At 44.3% G+C, this 17,109-nt stretch overlaps 1 protein-coding gene across 1 annotated transcript in view; it reads left to right on the forward strand.

Moving 5' to 3' along the window:
* The window catches only part of grin2aa (glutamate receptor, ionotropic, N-methyl D-aspartate 2A, a), a 106,623-nt gene that overhangs the window by 64,214 nt on the left and 25,300 nt on the right, over positions 1–17,109 (forward strand). Inside the window, exons 5-7 of the mRNA XM_053444344.1 lie at positions 4,901–5,015; positions 12,391–12,593; positions 15,773–15,944. Coding sequence (XP_053300319.1) covers positions 4,901–5,015; positions 12,391–12,593; positions 15,773–15,944 — 490 coding nt within the window. The remainder of the gene's footprint in view (positions 1–4,900; positions 5,016–12,390; positions 12,594–15,772; positions 15,945–17,109) is intronic.

A 17,109-nucleotide genomic window follows, 5' to 3' on the forward strand; every position in this document is an offset into this window, starting at 1 on the left:
GTGTGTGTGTGTGTGTGTGTGTGTGTGTGTGTGTGTGTGCTGGAAAACAAGAAAAAAATACGCCCCCCCCCCCCCCCCCTTCGAGTCAATGTTCTGTCATGACCGATTTACAGTGTACTTCTCACCTTGCAGTGGTGAGCAGCGCGCCTTAAAAGACTTAAGCACTTATTTATGTGTGTGTGTGTGTGTGTGTGTGTGTGTGTGTGTGTGTGTGTGCATGTGTGTGTGTGTGTTTGTGTGTGTGTGTGTGTGTGTGCGTGCGTGAGGTTGTTCTGACAGGTAATTTCAGGATCTGCAGCCCTGATATATGAGGGTCAGAACTCGGGACCCACACATACACACATCACACACCACTACATATACTGTGCTGAGTCCTGGAGCAGATGTCATGTGAGCTGTGAATAGACATGGGAATATACCAGATATGTCACATGTGCACAAATTTAATAATATTTCTTAAGATGCACTTAAACTGTGTAGAGTAGTGTGTAAAAGATAAGTAAGTAAAGTATAAAACTCAAGTTGTGTTTATATATTTTTTTACAAAACTGCTTCAAAAGAGTTAGAGGCAAAAGCTTTCAATATCTGTCGGAGGGAAAAAAAGTATAAATATTACATTATTGCATGACTACCTGCTTAACTGTGTGTGTGTGTGTGTGTGTGTGTTTTTATTATTCTATTCCCCCATGTGGATTTCAGTCTGCAGTTGATGTAATTTGTGAGAAATGCCTTTATATGTGTGTTTGACTACCTGGGGAATACACTTATACACGGCCACCTATGGAGACGGAGAGGAAGTCCCCCAGTGTGAACAACCGTATATGTAATTTTTCCTTCTCCTGAAATACACTGATAGAGGTTGTGTAGTATGTTTGTCATCATGGCCAAAATAAGAAAATGCACAAAGGGGTTTGCGGTGCCTTGAAATAATCTGTCTCTGTGTGTAACCATCACTGAGGGTGTTGACATGCACTGTTAGATCCTGGTTATAATTGGGTTTTTTGAATATCCTGTTTAGAATGTGCACAGATCAGAAGCACAATCAAAAATACAATAAAATAGGATTCTATATGTAAAGTACATCGTCTGTGTTGAAACTAACACACAGAGAAACTAAACATGAATCATTTTTCATTGTATTGTTCTGTATTGTTCTGAGAGGAAGGAGTAGAAAAAGTACTGAAAAAGAAAGAAGTGATAGAGTTAGAAAACACAACAGTTAGTTTGAAGGAGACTTAATCATGTTGGTCTGTGTGAGAGTAAACAAAAACCTTTTATTTGATGTTTTCATGAAGATGTGAATGAAGCCTGATAAAAGAGTCCTGGGGGATAATAAGGAGTTTGGATGGAAAGAGAAATGGGACAAATCTCAAAGGCATCTTTTCTCTGCCCGTAAAGTGGATATTTGGCTTCACACATGAAAGCAGAAGGAAAAAGTTCTCGTCAGAAGCGTTCACTAAATCCAAGTAATTCACATTTTATGGTGTTCGAGCGTTACACACATACTTAAGTTATTTTTAAAGGACAAGAGATATGAAAAGGTCAGAGTCTGCTCTCTTGGGCAGAGCAGGTGTCCTCTGCCCAAGACTGACATCTTTCTGAGAGATAAACAACCATCAAGTTGCTTTAGGTTTGAATGTGTGTATAGAGACATGAGGGAGCAAGGGAACTGCTGCAAATCCCAGAGCACCAGATGATCATACATTTTTCATCAGAATGGAAGGGGATGTTAAAAAGGTGCACGGGTGTCCTGCAGTCATTTCTATTCTGACATTGTGTTGCTGAAAGAAAAAAATACATGGTTCTGAAACTGAGCTACAGCGTAAAAGGAGCCTGAGCCAACAAACACACACACACACACACACACACACATATACACACACACACAAACGCACACACACAGTATTTTGTGCAACAAAAGAAATCCTGCTGAGGTAGCTTTTTGGACATGTGTTGCATTTTTTTTGGTGCAAACGTAAGCTTGGAAAAGACAAAAGGTAATTGGTGGCATTAATCTTGTGCTGCTGTAACCCAAACAATCACTGACCACACACACACACACACAGACACACACCAGGAGGGGCAGACACACTGCTAAGCTCGCATCTATATCATCTTGTACAGTCATCATTCAAGCCACCGCTGAACACATGCCACCTGAGGCTCAGTGTGTGTCTGTTTTCACTTCCCACCCTCGGCTACCCTTTAAAAAGTCTAGATCAGCAGCATCATCTTTTTAATAGGACTGCCTCCCCCCCACCCCCCCAACCCCCCCCCCCCCCCATGTGTGTCTCACAGCCGCAGCGTGTGTGAGCACTCCATAGATCACGAGCGCTCTGACATTATACATCATTTCCTCGACTGGTCCTTGTCTTGATGGAGGATTAATGTCTCTATTCTTGACGCTCACACAGCGTTAAAGCTCATCTCAGCCCTCTTCATGGGGACCCTGCAGTGGACTCCCCCCCCCCCCCCCCCCCCCCCCCACACACACACACACCACCACCACAGTTCTTATCACAAAGAAACCTTGTAATTAGAGGAACTTGGAATAAGTGAGCACTTGAGACGCGGCGTCCTCTTTGTGTCGAGAGCGAGTTGACAGGGCAGGAGACGGCTCTGTCGAGAGGAGACGGCCGGTCGGCGTGAGAGAAAAAAAAACGATGGGGTGCATTTACAAAAAAAAAAGTCACTGTCTTTTTATTATTTACAGCATTAACATTCTGTCGGCGCTCGGCAGAGGAGGATTAAGACGGCAGAGCAAATGGAGAGCGTTTGGCTTTGGCTGCTGTAATGCAGCGTGTGTGTGTGTGTGTGTGTGTGTGTGTGTGCTGCAGTGAATGTGTAGCGCTGGTTAACTCTGTGCTGCAGTGGCCCCTCCTTCCCTCGTTCCCATTGCACCCCCCCCCCCCCCCTTTTGCCCAAAATAAGTGGAAAGAAGGAGGAAAAAATAACACGGAGGATATTTTTATCCCAACTCTGTCGAGGCTTAGCTTCCCCCCCCCCCTTCTTACTCCTTTCTCTCCTCCTCTCTCGCTCAGTCTCTCTTATCTTTATGCTTTCAATCACTCTTTTTTTATTTTTAGGTGTCCCCTTTTCTCTACTGTCTCCTCTCCTCTCTCCCCCCCCCCCCCCCCACCCCACCCCACCCCCCTTACACCTTATGAATAGAGAGATTACTGATATAATGGAGGCTGGGAAGTGAGAGGAATTGGATTGTTGTACTGTGATCTCAGTGCTGCAGGGGAGATGAAACGTTACGTGGAGTACTATTAAGGGGTGCAAAGTAATAAGTGTGTGTCAGTGTGTGTGTGTGTGTGTGTGTGTGTGTGTGTGTGTGTGTGTGTGTGTGTGTGTGTGTGTGTGTGTGTGTGTGTGAGACGATGTTCATTCAGGGTTGTTTAGGGTCATCCTCCTGCATACACACTCCAGTCTGTGACAGTATCCTAGCAACGCCCATTTCAGGTCCACCTGTTTGGTGGGCGTCGGCCCAAACACACACACAAACACACTCACACACTCACACACACACAATCAGCCCGTCCTGTCTGCTTCCTGTCCTCCCCCTCACAAAACACAAATTTCAGGACTCTAATAATCTTCCACTCACATGAACAGAGTAACACATACAAATAGTGTTGGGTTCAGCTTTGTCTTCCCTGTCCAATCAAATGGCTTAATACTACCTTGTCGCTCGCAGGCCAATCAAATCATTTTAATCACATCACTGCCTTTAGGCTCATCTGAGTGTGTGAGTGTCGCCAGCAGCAATTTAGAGGAACGTGTCGGTATCTCACAGTTTTATTTTAAACTTTATAATTGTCTCAGGTGTGGTCATCTGTTTCTAATTGCTTTTATAATGAATCCGTGGTAAATTTACAATTACAGTTATATTAAGCAGATCTTGTTTGTTAATGATATTCATGCCATTAAAGTAGCTTAAGGTGCTTTTACATGTAAAAGAGCCCAAAGAAAGAAAATCTGGATTTACATATAAACTGATTTATTACCAATCAAGGATTTGGAATAATTCAAACTTTGGCAGGGACACGCGTGCAGAGAATCATACACATCACACACATTAACACAGGGAAATGAAACACATTGGAAATAAAATCCAACTCAATACAATGAAAGCATAATTTATGCATCATCTGTAGGCTGACCTGAGACACGTCACAGGGGTTCACGTCTCCAGCTTAGGGAAGGAAGTGGACGAGAAGAGTCGGCGTCTCCACCGTGTTGTACGTCCGCTGACAGAGGGAGTGAGGGAGACAGTGGGGAGGGGCGGCCATGATTAATGTGGAGGCTGTGTAGATCCAAGAATATCTTCCCGCTCCCCTCCATCTTAGCTAATGTGACCTGCCACATGGGTCACTGGTTACTGTGTGTGTGTGTGTGTGTGGTGTTAGTGAGGACTGATGGGTAATGGTTATGCTCACTTTCTCTTTTCAGTAGTAATACTCAGATTTTAAGGAGTTTCAGGTACTTACAGGTTAAAATAGACACACACACACACACACACACACACACACACACACACACACACACACACACAGACACACAAACACATAGCTTTTTTCAGCGTTCTGCTTTGACTCTTCTGTCCAGATGCTTTTTCATTTCTGGAATCTAGTCATAACCCAGTCCGTGCATGTGAGTCGAATATGACTTCATAATTTTCTGCACAAAAGAGCCTGTTCGGATATTTCAGGATGTTAAATTCTCATGCTAATTCAATTCAATATCCTTTTTCCTCTCCCCCTTTCATTCCTCTCCTTTTCTCACTCTCGGATTATTCCACCTTCCCTTCCCCCTTTGTTCTCTCTCATCTACGTCTTATCTCCCCCCCTTCCTCCTCTTCCTCCTCCTCTTCCTCCCTCTCGCCTGTCTCTCTCAGGTACATGATGAATGTGACATGGGACGGCAGAGACTTGTCGTTCACTGAGGACGGCTACCAGGAATTCCCAAAGCTGGTGGTGATTGTTCTCAACAAGGAAAGGGAGTGGGAGAAGGTAGGCGCTTTACACACGGTGTTTGTCTGGCTGACGTGTAAGAATAACCACATGTGTTCTTCAGGGGAAGGAACATATCACTGAGGACACAGAGCTTACATCCGCTGGGGCTTTTCATTTTACACACATTCATTTATGGACTTTTCTTTTGCTGCTTTGAGGTCTAATCATCATTATGTTAATTAAAATATGCTTTTCACTTCGCTACCATACACACAAATAGGAAAAACAACATTTATAACAATAAAGGGCTCTTCAGAAAAATGGAAATGTTAATAAAAATGTCAATGAGCAGATAAAATGGGAAATTTATGTTTTCTAATACACCTGATCGAGACCCAACCTACCTAGCCTGACCTGAATCCAACATTATCTCTTATTCGTGTCCGAACTAGACCCAAGCTCGATGCAACGTACAAATTCAAGTAGCTGGCTCAGCCAAGGAAACCGATTCCGATCCAAATCCGAATATCATTTCAAAACAGGTCCGGTTTTCACCCTCAAGTTTGGTTGTATGATTCTGTCGTATTTGGTTACTACTGCAATTTCTATACTGATATATCTATTTAGGATATAGACCAGTTATACCTAACTACATGTGCTGATCAATCTCTAAGGCAAGTTGTTTTGTCTTTCTCTGTTTCCTGACTGACAATTTTATTCCCTTAACCAAAGGCTTCACTATGCATGGCAAGGAAGGATCTGAGTCTGTAGCAGCAACTGTCATTGTGACTAAACCATTGTTAAGATTGATAAGACATGTTCTCTGAGATAACACAACCAGCAAGAAAGTCGGGAGACCAGGATTGGAAATGATGGTGATGACCGACATGCTCAGGTTTCTACGTGAGAAAAGTTTCTGTGAAGAATTACCAGAGAAGTTTTTCCTTGCTGTTGTAATGGACTTTAAATGGCAGCCATGCATCTCTGCACCTACACCTTGCTGCGCCGCGCTGGATTAAACACCTCGTATTCAATCCTCATATTCACTGCCCCTAATAGCTAATAGCTCAGTGGAAGACAAGCTAGAGGGAAGAATAGCCAAAGATAGAGGTGTGGCCAAAGAAAGGATTTGGATAAGGAAGTAAGAGAGATGTGTGTTGTCCTTTTTTTGTCCTTTACACCTCCACAGCTTTTTGTCTCCTCCTCTCATAACATCTCTCACCTCACGTCTCTCTTCTTCCTCCTACCCGTCTTCTTTTGCTTCCTCTGTCCGCCTCCATCTTTTCATCCACTCCTCCACCCCACCTCCTCATCCCTTCTCTATCACGTCTCTCTCAAGGCCAGATAATCTGTGCGCTCTGCCTGTCTTTAGCTGTGATTGCTGTTGTGGTCCCTGATAGCAGCTCAAACAACAGTTAATCAAAACCTGAGACCTCCATTATTGGGGTGGCAAGGGATCACTGCTCCTGCTTGTGTGTGCGTGTGTGTGTGTGTCTGTCTGTGTGTGTGTGTGTGTGTGTGTGTGTGTGTGTGTTTGCTTACCCTTTCACACTGGTTATGACAGAAACACTATTCAGGAGAGTTGTGCTTCGACCAATCTGATTTTTATTCAGGTCACATCGGTGTGTGTGTTACAGTATTCGTTTTTTGCGCAATCCGCACAGTCTCCACCCAATCTTTGAGACTAGCTATTTCATATTTCATACTGACACACACACAGACACACACACAGACACACACACACATACACACAAAAGACCCTTTGTCGGCATGCGGAGGGGAGCTAGTGTGTTGTTGTAAACAGAAAGGCTGTGAAATTGATCAGTACCATTCCACCGCGGTGCAGAGAAAGACACTGAAGGCAAGAGAGACACAGAGACCCAAAGTGGAAATATAATTGGGAGCTTCTCTCTCTCTCTCTCTCTCTCTCTCTCTCTCTCTCTCTCTCTCTCTCCTCTGTCAGTCTGGTGCAGCCGTCCCACCCATGCACCAGAAATCAGCGGCGCGCACACACTCACACAGAGAAAGAAAGAGAGAGAGAGAGAGAGAGAGAGAGACTTCCATGACGATCAAGAGATAAAAATTCAGTAACTGCACTAAAATATGGATATGTACTAAAAATATAAAATGTGTCCCCCCGGGGGCACAGGGGAGACAGAAGAGACGCCGAGAGAGGAGAGAGCAATATGGAGCGATACCGAGGCGGGCGAGCGAGCGATGGAGACAGATGGGCTGAGATAGTGGGAGCAAATGAGCGCGAGAAAAGGAAGACAGGGAGAGAGAGGGACACGGAGGAAGAGAGAGGTGGAGATGAGCTATCACCGCGTGTGTGTGTGTGTGTGTGTGTGTGTGTGTTCCTCTTTCTCACCCACCCACTACAGGTGTTTAGCGCTTTTCAAAGCATCTCCACCTGCTGTTCTCTCCGCAGCACAGACATGCAGTTTGTTTTTTTTTAAGTTTTGGAAAAGCACCACCTCTCTACACCTGTTTTTTTTTCAAGATTACGTAACCGCCAGTCTATTACGGTTCTTCTATTGGAAACGAGAGCAGATTGCAGCATGTCATGCAAGGTGTATTTGGATCAGGAGGCTGGATCCAGTGTGGCATTATGGGGGATTTGTGCAGAATTTGGCTTATTATCTGAAAGAGATGAAATACTCGGAAACAACTGAGCAGATACAGCAGCGAGAGAGAATACCAAGTGAGGAGGAGGCTGCCGGGCCGGGGCTGGCGTACAAGTCATCACCAGACAGTCTGTGCAGGAAAAAAGATGGTGCATGCTAAACTTTAAAGCAATAAATTAATTCAACTTTCATCCAGTATCAAAGAGATTAAAGAATTCAGTTTTTACTTTGACGATAAAAGGCACACACACACACACACACATGCATGGACACACGCACACACAAATTGAGATTGCTTTTAACTTAATGTTTGTGTGTTTACCCCTACTTTTCCTAATGAACATACACACACACACACACATACATATACACACACACAACACACACAAATACCTTCACTCTTTAAAAGCTTCACTGGAATGAATATTTTAATGAATAAAAACTAATGAGTGATGAGCATTAAACACAGAAATATGAAAACACTATAAAGACATTTGCTCTTTCATTGAAGACTTTGTACCTCCCTTATTTAGTCCATTCACACTTTATCAGAAGTGTGGCAAATGTATGCTTATTATCATATAATTACAAGTTATACCAGTATTCACATGCTTGTAAAATAGTTATGACTTGATTTTAATATATCACAGCTCCATCACGTATAAAACATGTTTGAAATCCTTTTATCTTTGCTTTAATCTCATATCAGAGGTTTGCTTGGAATCCTGGCATTTCGACGTGTGACATGATGAAGCTAAAATTGATAAAAATCTATCCAACATCAGAGGAATTCATGATGTTCATTCATTGACTTCCAGACTTCGACAATTTAAACTCATTCAGAAAAAATGCCTGGTCCTTTAAAAACCCACAGCAGGAGAAACTTTGCTGGAGCAGACGTCTCAGTTATCAGTGACATGGCAGAAACGATGATGAATCTCCTCACTGTGTTCGCAGTCACACTTTGTCATCGCCGACCGAATGAGGGAAAGTGTATTTACAGATCAGAACCAGGATGTTATGTTTTATTCCTGCTGAGTAGATGGAGTGTGTAAATTGCTCCAGGAACTGCTGCGGTGTTATCAGCCAGTTCACAAAATAATTATTACAGACAGCATGGGATCTGTGCTTGGAGAATCACAATATGGAGAGCAGACGCACACAGGAGCCCACATGCGTGTACACACACAACCGCACACACACACACAGACGTACAGTTTCTATCCAGGCGTCACTACTTCTCTCACTCTTAATAAAGGCACTTCATTTCAGGGGAAGATGTCTAAATCCATGCACGCAGCTTTCTCTCACTCTTCCGACTCTGTCATCTCCTTTCTCTCTGCCCTTGTTTTCCTCACACACACACACACACACACACACACAGAGCCGCGCACGCAGGGACACACATTCACACATATAAACAGAGAGAGCGTAAGAGAGAGGGAGAGCAGAATCCATTTTACCGACATAATTTTGTCTGACAGGAGTGACAGATACTGTTTTATGACTGAATGGGTTTCTCTGCGCTATTAGGAACTCGTTCTCCCATAATGCAACGGGCCGCGGCGATAACTCTCCCAGGGAGACTGGCAGAGAGAAGGTGCTCAGTGGAAGAGCCCTGACCTTTCTTTATTCCTCCATCGCTCTCTCTCTCTCTCTCTCTCTCTCTCTCTCTCTCTCTCTCTCTCTCTCTCTCTCTCTCTCTCTCACTTCCTCAGCCGGCGTTTATTTCAGCTTGGTTTGTTCGACTCTCGTGTCAGAGTGCGTGAGCGAGTGGGAGAGAAGAAGGCGTCCGATAGTTAAAGCAAAGGTCAGGGGGCAGAATGGAGAGATCTGAGATGAGAAAAGAAAGAGAAGTTCGGAAGTGAAACCCGACTCTTCCGGGGCAAAGACTCATCTCACCACCAAGCGCCTCTAAATCCGTCACAGGGTGATGATGCGATAGGTTTGCCGCCGTGGGATTTTACGATGTAGTAATCCCAACGGGCCTTTCATCATTACATCCAACTGGCCTCGCCGTCATGTTACACACACACACACACACACACACACACACACACACACACACACACACACTGCTTTCTATGGATTGTGTGTGTGTAATATCATGCAGGGACATCCAGCCTTCCGTTGCCTTATCGGCAGATCGATAGAGAGAATCCTCTCTTCTCTCTGGACATTAATTTATAACCCCTCTCTCTTTAATTAGAGAGAAGGGGGGAGATGGAGAGAGGAAGAGCAGGAGGACAGGGAATCAGAGGAGCTGCTGAAGTCAGCTTCTTCTCCTCCTCCTCCTCCTCCTCCTCCTCCTCCACCACGTCTTTTTTCTCCTCTCTTTTTTTTATCGACTCATCCAACCAAACCAGAGCCACTTCCCACAGGCTGATATTAATGATTGAACGGGTCGGACTGGAGTTGTGTGTTTCCGGGTTAAAGGTGGAATTGGTCGTCAAACTGAACAATTTAGATAATGTCAGGATCAGCAGTCGGTCAAATATAAAGACAAATTGCTGTTCCTGTGTAAGAAATGAAGTAAATGTGATGGGTTTTTACACCAGTGCATATCAGCAGACCACACACGGGAGGGAACTGCTGCATTAGCGTCTGAGAAAGAACAGAAAATGGCTCCAGAACAGATCCGAGTGCTTTGAACCCACACTTCTCTCCGTGCGTCTCCTCTCGGACTCTTTAGGGTTTTTTTCCGATTCCCATTATTTCTGTCACACAAGTCTTATCTTACTTATTATGCACCAATTCCCCCTCACTTCTACATTAACAATCCCATTTCCCTACCTTCCCTCCCTAGCCCTTTGAAAAGACACATACACTCACGCACCCACACCCGCATAAGTGTGTGTGTGTGTGTGTGTGTGTGTGTGCGCCGCATTCACTCACTTGTGAAATGCAAAACAGCTGGGGTTAGACAGATAGACAAATGTGGCCGTTTCCTGGAGAGTGGAAGGTGACACACAGGGAAACACACACATGCCACCTCAGCGCACAGTCCTGGCCCTGCACACACACACAGACACACTCACAGACACACACAGACACACACACACACACAGATGTAGTGGAAAGCGTAGCTGTTGACCGTGCTGCCGTCTTAGAGCGGGGAAAAGTAGCTAATCCTGTTAGATGATGGAAAAACATTCAAAGCGAAACAATTAAAATGCTAATTTCACTTCCTCGCTGATCGCCTGTAAATGACTGGCACGCAGGCTAGGCAACAAAATATTGTGTGCACCTATACTGCTGTTTGTGCGTGTGTGTGTGTGTGTGTGTGTGTGTGTGTGTCCAGGTTACAGCCACGGTCTCCAGGGTCAAAGGGCTTACAGATCAGCACGGCTCCATTACTGTTTATGTCTTTTAAATTTAATTTCCAAAGATTCTGTGTAGACGGTGGATATCTGGGTCAAGACTCAATGTAAAACAATATAAATTGTTTAAGCCGGCTCTTACCTGATTGGTCCAGAAGACTTCCTGCAGCCCAATCTGTCCCTTTCCTACAAATGATCCATATTCACAGGCAGAATTTGTTTAATACTCACATAATAATCTTTCCCAATTAGTCCCTAGTTTAGAAATCCTGAATTTCCCCTATTAATAGCCCATCAACATGTGTGTTTCTTTGTGCGTCTGTGTGTGTAACCCCTCCATAAAACTGTGCCTCTCAACTACAAACCACTTCTGCGCACAAGCCGAGAGAGAGAGAGAGAGAGAGAGAGACAGAGAGAGAGAGAGAGAGAGAGAGAAAGAGAGAGAGAAAGAGAGAGAGAGAGAGAGGAGAAACTTTTGAAATGGAGGGAAAGAGGGAGAGAGAGGGTTTTGCCATTTTCTTGCTCCTGTAACATTAATAATTGAACGCGGTGCAAAGCCTTGCTGCCTGCTGCTGTCTCTCTCTCTCTCTCTCTCTCCTCCTCTCCTCCTCTCCTCCTCTCCTCCTCCGACTCCCCCGTCTGACAAAAACATGCGTAAATAGCACAGGCACAGACACACACACACACACACACGCTTGCACACATACATTGAAACGACAGGTGTGGGTGGGCGGAGAGCATCCATAGGGGACTCTGTGACATCAGCGCTCTGAAAACTTTCTGAATTATTAACGTCGTCACCCGTGCTATCACACTGCCCCCCCCCCCCCTTCTCTCTCTTTCTCATGTGTTTCTGCATCCACGGCCATACTGTATATTCCTCTGTGTGTGTGTTTTTGTCATGCATCTCTACACACCATGCTTTTTTAAATCTGTCATGTTGTACCTACAGTCATGATGGCAGTCACGTCTATTGTGCTCTGGCGACAACATATATTCCGGTTTGTATGTGTTTGTGTGTCGAAAGAGGGCGGCAGCATATGTGACTTGTGTGTGCGTCCTTTAATCATCTCCACTTCCTCTCTACTCTGAGTCATTGGGCAGCTGACTACAGCAGTTAGGAGATTCACAGGTAAAGAAAAGTAACTCTCTGTTTCTCTATATCTTCACATGTTATGACCCCCCCCCCCCCCCCCCCCCCGACTGATGGACCCCCCACCACTTCCTGTCTGCTATATATTTGATGTGAAGCCAACAAATGTGTAAACACACTGTCTCTGCTGTGCGAGCTCTTGGGTCTTACAGAAAGTGTCTTCAGGCAGATGCTGACTCCCCGACCTGCTAACTATTCATTATTAAGTATTGGATAAACACCCACAATCCAAATTCAGCTGTCAGTGATTAAACAGCCTCGGTGTGAGGCACCTCGTCGCTCATTTATCAATTCACCGTGTTTTCTCTCCCTCTCCCCCCTCCCCCCCCCCCCAGATGGGGAAGCTGGACAACCGCAGCCTGACACTGAAGTACCCGGTGTGGCCGCGCTTCAACTCCTTCGGTGACGCCGAGCTCGACGACAACCACTTGTCCATCGTCACGCTGGAGGAGAAGCCTTTTGTTATTGTGGAGGATGTAGAGAGGCTGACTGGTACCTGCATGAGGAACTCTGTCCCCTGCAGAAAACATATCAAAGAGTAGGTTCACTGTCCGTCCACGTCCCGGTGTGACTGTCTCATGTCTCCAAATGTTTCAATGCAAAATCTAATACACACTAGAATGGCTCTTGGTAGAGAACCGACCTGTGTCAGGGCCCAGCAGTGTCCGGTGAAACCATATGGGAATTTTCTATTTTTCGATTTGCACCAAATTACACTCACTCATGCATAACATTCCCCTTAAGTGCTTATTTTCATAAAGATGCTTAAATTATTCTTTATGAGAAATCAAAAAAAAACGTAGAAAATGTTATGCAAACACAAATAAATCAATCTCTAGATGTTAAAGAACCCATTACATTTGGAAATCATACCTTTCTCAGAGAAGGTTATTACTGGCGCATCCAGATTTAGTAGTTCAGAGAAATTAAAAACCTTAATTGTACTTGTCTATATTATATTAACTCACATCGATATATTCAAGAATAGTATAAATGCTGTATACATAGTATACTATACTCTGTATCAGTATCCAGTGTTACAATGTGATCCTGTCCCCTCAGCATGAATTATGTAATGAAGTCTATAGCCTGAGCTCCACATCTACATATATATGACATTTATTGTTGTATACTTATGATGCAATCTACTTTCTAACTATCTAATCTTGTATGTTAGAAATACAAGACCAGGACTTGAATTATATTTGATGATTGGTTGATTGAAAACCTTATTTTTCCATCTTTTTAGCGTTAAAGCGTCAAACTCTCCCTCTCACGTGTCTCTTGAGCTCGATGAGAGCTGCAGCGAGAGCGATCTCTGCAGCAGCTTCTTTCCTCCCCCTGGAAATGGAGGCGACTGCTGAACTCAGCAGTTCACTTCCTTCATTTTCACCAAATGTCTCTCTAATGCCCAAATTCCTCGCCTCCTGCTACAGTGTGTTCTTGAAGACCACACACACAGACACACAAACACACACACACACACAATGAGAGAGTGGCTGAGACTGGTTGTGTGCGTGCATGTGAGTGCTGCCGATCAAACCTTGTAAACATTTTTGAAGATAATCAAATTACTTTTCTCCACTGGAACACAGACACACGATTACAGTTAGATTCCCATTCAGACTGTCAGCGCTACATCCTCTACATCCATGTACTGTAAACAAAGCAACTGTCTGTAGCTATTAAACTCACACATGTCATGCACAGACACACACACATGCACACACACACACACAGAGCTGATTAAGCGGTAATAAGGTCCCAGGGAAGAGGCCAGCAGAGATTTCCATCCAGAATCTCTGTGAAGTAGGGCGAAGGATAAAGCATCTCCAAGGAGGAGCGCAAACACACAAGCTCATGTACACTCTCCGCTGCCACATGTCCACTCACTCACAGGCCAGTGCATCCGGGTGCATTCCTCCCTCTCCCACAGCGCAATTCCCACTCAAGCATCCGTGGTGTCCATTTGGAGAAAGAGGGTTAGATGGAGGGGAAAAGGGAGGAGGCCGAGAGAGAGAGGGAGTGGTGGAGGAGTTGGATTCAGAGTTGTGGGGTGTGTGTGTATGTGGGGGGGGGTGGAGGGTGGAGTGGAGGACTATCCATGCATGCAGAACCACAAATTCACTCATCCAGGCTGGGCCTAAGAACAACTAACACACACAATCGCACATACTGGCCTCTCTGGAGACCCCTCGGGCCCTGTAGTGTTTCTACATCAAGTTGGCCCTGGCAACTTCGCAAACAGCCTCCACAACATCACATGCTCTCAGCGCCTGAACTGCACCACGCTCCTTCTGAGTGGGGACACTGTGTCCGTGAATGCAGCCATTACAGATCTGACCTATATGCTCGCTCGGCCACTGGCCCTGCCACAGCTGAACCTGCCACCCAGTTGACCCAAGTATCAAAGCTTCCATTCGCTGCAGGATCCGCCCCTCGGTGCACCACCTTATCACGTGGTTACATCACAGTGACATTTATCCTGTCAGTAAATATATATATATGACATATTGTGCTATGGTCGTTTGATCTGGGCTCACTGGTATTATCGATTTTCTGGGATTCATCCGGAGATTTTCCTGCTGTATTCTCACAATGGGAGGAAATCCGGTTTATCCTGGATGTACTACCACAGCTCAGACGTCTTTATTTGAGCTCAAATAGGAAACAAAACCCAAAGTGCCTCTCTTAACCAGATTTTGTTCATACATAATATGTTTGCAGGAGATAATTACATGCTAAATATCTTAATCTATTTCATTCAGTCACTTGCAACCACTGAAAAACGACTTTTCTCGTCTCTTTTCAAATGAAACTTTTCTCGGTTGTGTGAAACTATCAGACCAGAGAGAGGAGAAGTCTTTTTTTGGATTTGGAGACGGTAAAGAATTCCACTCGGGGGACATTCATTTGACAGATCGATGGGGACGAGCGGGGGGGGGACGCAGCACTTTGGGGCGACAGAAAAAAAAACAGCAAATGTTTTTCGCTTACAGAATTCTTTCAAAGTGATTTCAGCTCTGAAGGTAACCGCAGAGTCACCCTTCAATGTGAGGAGGCGGCTCTTTTCTTTTTTCTTCTTCACTTTCCATCAAGTTTGTGTCCAGGTTGTTAAAACTAAAGGGCGAGGCTATCTTCTGCTAATTAGCACAAATCTGAAAGTTAAATGAGAGTCCCAGGTGGCTGAAAGTCGATGTGCACGTGTACGAGTGTGTGTGTGAGTGTGTGTGGCTGAACTTTCCTGCTCTCAAATTCATACACACAGATGGTACAAGGCTTGCATATGCAGTGCCGTCATACACCCCCCCCCCCTTCTCCTCCAGAGAGACAGGGGAGAGAGAAGCATTTCTTTTTTTTTAACTTCTTTTTTTTCAAGTCTTCCCGATGTCATTTCAGAATAGAACGACCGGGACTTAAAGGTGAAAAAGTCCCGGGGTGATCTTTGCTCACTGGTGCATTCACATGAACTTTAACAAGTGTGACGGAGAGACAGACGAATCCTGTTTTCTGTTTGCTTTTGACCCAGAGGACACATCTGAAGTCACACATGGTTCATCAAGGTGCAAATATAAAATGAAATCTAAAAAAGGAAAACATGGATTTTGCACGGTCACTGGTGCGTCTGCTCTTTAGATCCGTCCCAGTGTCGTGTGTTGTAATGTCGTCTGTGTGAAATCATCATTTGATTAAGTGTCTGTCTTTGTGTTTCTGCAGCAATACAACGGAGGCTGGTGGGACATACATCAAGAAGTGCTGCAAAGGCTTCTGCATCGATATTCTAAAGAAAATCGCTGTGTATGTGAAGTTCACCTATGACCTGTACCTGGTAACCAATGGCAAGCATGGAAAGAAGATAAACAATGTCTGGAATGGGATGGTGGGAGAGGTAGGTGACAAACCTGGGTCTGAGTGTGTGTCTGTGTGTGTGAGAGAGATTAAATTCAATTTAAAACCAGTGTTCAGACCCTAAGAGTCAGACTATGGGCTGAATCAGATGGTTCCCAGTTGTATGTGTAAATATATCAGAGTCCTGCACTGATCCATTTCCTTCAATTAGCTCTGATTAGAATCCAAGTTCTTAGAAAAGTAACTCGTGCCTATAGCCTGGGTCTCTTGTTTTAATGCGATCCACTTTGATGTTGAAGTATGAGCGGAATTGAAGTGGTCAAGTTGTCAGGTGGTAGTTTTTCACAATAAAACAAAACCTTGCGGCTGGCTAGGCTTCAAATAAACTGATTTAGAGGAAAAAAATACTGAACAATCGTTTTAATTCCCAAAGTCTCACCCACAGCCTGACGTTAATTAATTCAATTTGTGCTGTTTAATTTCAATCCCTGTGTGTGCCGGTGAATTTTTATGAATCTTAACAATAACACAAGTTTATTTTAGAGAAAGAAATCACAATCGGTCTTGACGTGTTATTTGAAGCGAGTAGTCGAAGCCGAGTCTGAAGAGAAACTCAGGGTGTTTGTATGTTCGGGGATTTCTTCTCCTTCTGTTCCAAGAGAAGCTTCAAGTGTTGACTTTGAAAAAGTTTCACAGGGAAAAAACAAACAGCGAGGAAGCTTTTATTTTTTTTTAACCAAGTGTTATACTTGGAAAGTAAACAAATCTCAGCTCCTGCTGCAGACAACTCAACTTTACATGGTTTTAATTACCAGCCTCCACGTGGAGGTAACGTCCCAGAGTTCATTTGGAGACTATAAACTTTACAGTTTTCTATATTTGACAAACTTTATTCACCGAGCTCACCTTATTCATCGCCCATGTGCATTTTAATTATATTAAGATGCAACCCTGAGATTAAATACCTCAAGAATGTGTAATCAATAACTTTCACGTTCCGTTACATAAAGTTTTCGCGTTTTTTTTTTTGTTTTTAGTTTGATTTCGTGACCGATTAGTTTGCGTTATTATCTTATCTTCTCGTGTGTAGGTGTAGAAACTTTCTGACTTCAGCTAAACACCGGAGAGGGATTTGAACCAACACTGGGATGAATGTAGCGCGGTGCCATTGATTGTGTGTTGCATGTAACGGCCCTTTCATCGTG

The sequence above is a fragment of the Pleuronectes platessa genome, chromosome 16 (assembly GCF_947347685.1).
Source record: "Pleuronectes platessa chromosome 16, fPlePla1.1, whole genome shotgun sequence".
Lineage (NCBI taxonomy): Eukaryota > Metazoa > Chordata > Actinopteri > Pleuronectiformes > Pleuronectidae > Pleuronectes > Pleuronectes platessa.